The following is a 2,337-nucleotide window of genomic DNA, read 5'->3' as shown; positions in this document are numbered from 1 at the left end:
CGGGGAAGGAGGAAGGGTAGGGGGTAGTTGATCTGCGTGTTATTTTCTAATCAAGGTGCCACATGGAATGGAGAGCTTCCATCCTGACTCCAATTCTCTTTCAGCTCAGGTCATTAACCTCACGTACCCTCCTCCTCTGAGCTCCATACAAAACTTACGTAGACCAGAAAGCCTCCCATTTGAACCTAGGGTCTCTCTGTAGAGTTGGACAGCTTCCCGTCTGAACCGAATCAACGGGGAATCCTGTGGATCACATTTCTCCCAACATGGATGAGCCGTGAAAATATGCTAAGTGGAATCTTTGGTCTTGTCACCCTTCACAAAGCTGCCCCACTTTGGGTGGCACAGAAGTCAAGAAGACAACAGGAAGAAGAACGCTGAACAATTCTATTGGTCGAACCAAAACCCAACATATCAGGATTGACCCAAATCTCAGGAAAAATAAACAAGACAATTCCAGTTGGGTTACAGGACCCAACAGATAACAAGAGTCATCAGCAAATAAGACTAGGAGGCTTTCCGAAAATGGACAACTTTCTGAAACGCTTGTCGAAACTCTTCGTTAAACACAGTATATATTATTGGATTGATGAGGGAGTTGAGATAGCCAAGCCAGGTGAAGAAGTCAAAGAGGGCTGGGTGGAGCCAGCAGGAGTCCCGGCAGATGGGGAGGACCAGAGAGGCGACAAAGAAGGGCAGCCAGCAGATGATAAAGGCCCCTAGGATGATCCCCAGCGTTTTCGTGGCTTTCCTTTCTCGAGCCGCGGAAATCCTCTTGCGCTCCAGGACACTATCAGCCAGCTTGATTTTCACGTGGCTGAAAAAGAGAGCGGAGCCGGCAGTATGGGAGTGCCCCTCATGGAGGCTGGGGCTGAGCGAGCAGAGCGAGGACCCCGCAGAGCCCATGATGAGGTGGGCTGTGGTGAAGCGCTTCCCGTAGAGCGAAGGCGGATTCAGGATGCGATTCCGGGCAGCCATGTAGATGCGGCCATAGAGGATGATGAGCAGCACAGAGGGGATGTAGAAGGCCCCGCAGGTGGAGTAGATGGTGTAGGAGATCTGAGACGTGTTCACCAGGCAGTCCGACATCTCTTCGTGAGCTTTGGCCTGCCGCCAGAAGAGTGGCGGGATGGAGATGCAGATCGAGATGACCCAGACGGTGGCAATCATGGCAGCCGCCCGGCCCGCTGTGCGGCGTTTACTATACTCCAGGGCATCTGTGATGGCCCAGTACCTGTCCAGAGCAATGACACAGAGATGCAGGATGGAGGCTGTGCAGCATGTGATGTCAGAAGACAGCCAGATGTCACACAGGATTTGGCCAAAGCTCCAGGTGTGGGTGGTGGTATAGACAATGCTGATGGGCATGACCAAGATGGAGACTAAGAGGTCAGTCATGGCCAGGGAGCCGATGAGATAGTTCGCTGGGGTGTGGAGCTTCCTGGTGAGGAAGATGGTGGTGAGCACAAAGGCGTTGGAGAGGGCTGTGGCCATTGTGATGATGGAAAGGAGCAGAGCAAGAGAGATCTTGAGGGCCTGGAGTGTCCCTGGACCCCAAGCCTCTGGGGTTTCTGTAGCATTCAGGGATCTGTTGGAGGCCTCCTGGAGAAGGCCTTCCAGTGACTGGTTTGGCGGGGACATTCTAGGTGGCTCTCTCTTCCCACAGACTTGGACACACACAGCTCCCTTCACAGTTGTCCTGCCTACGGGACAAGGTCATCCTTCTGCTTCATGCTGGTGGGGGCCCTCCATCAGAACAGTGCACAGTGAAAAGACCTCAAGACTTGACTATTTGAAGAACAGTGAGGTGACAGCTGGTAGTTAAAGGTCTTTCCTAACCCGGATGAATCCCAAGATGTCTCACTATTCTGGAACTTTGCCCAGCAAATATTCAAGCCCAGGGGACACATGCTGGATTTGTTAGACATTTATCAGGATATCACACCAGTGTGGGCAGTACTTTGGGATTCTCGCTTTTGGCATTTTGGCTCCTTCCAAAGCTTGAGGGATAAATGTGTTTAATAAGAACTTCGGAATTTCCCCCACCCTATTCTGAGAAGAGTCTGGGTTTCAGGTTGCCTCTGGGGGGCTTTTAAAACCAGAGACAAACAGAAGTACCAGCAGATTCTGAGAAGCAGTCCAGTCAACAGCTCACCGTTTTCCTAAGTTCATCTTGACACATCATGAGGCACTGAACTTGGGGGTTCCTGTCCCACTGATCACTTTGAGCCTGAACAGACAAAACATTCTGGTTACCAAGACCTGAAGTATGCATGAGCTGGGAGAAGGCAAAACAAACCGATCACTGTGGGTTCATCGAGAAGGGCACATGTCCAG

At 51.5% G+C, this 2,337-nt stretch overlaps 1 protein-coding gene across 1 annotated transcript; it reads right to left on the bottom strand.

Moving 5' to 3' along the window:
- Positions 1-383: 383 nt before the first annotated feature.
- Positions 384-2,025, bottom strand: HTR1D (5-hydroxytryptamine receptor 1D). Its single transcript, XM_035020218.1, has one exon. The coding sequence runs from the start codon at positions 1,639-1,641 to the stop codon at positions 508-510; it is 1,134 nt and encodes a 377-aa protein (XP_034876109.1). The 5' UTR covers positions 1,642-2,025; the 3' UTR covers positions 384-507.
- Positions 2,026-2,337: the final 312 nt, after the last annotated feature.

Source organism: Mirounga leonina, unplaced genomic scaffold (assembly GCF_011800145.1).
Source record: "Mirounga leonina isolate KUSES-001 unplaced genomic scaffold, KU_Mleo_1.0 Mir_173, whole genome shotgun sequence".
Taxonomy (NCBI): domain Eukaryota; kingdom Metazoa; phylum Chordata; class Mammalia; order Carnivora; family Phocidae; genus Mirounga; species Mirounga leonina.
The sequence above is the reverse complement of the archived record's forward strand: the minus strand, read 5'-3'. Positions and strand labels throughout refer to the sequence as shown.

Excerpts from the sequence above, each read along its gene's own strand:
- HTR1D (XM_035020218.1), bottom strand. The coding sequence starts at position 1,641 with ATGTCCCCGCCAAACCAGTCACTGGAAGGCCTTCTCCAGGAGGCCTCC.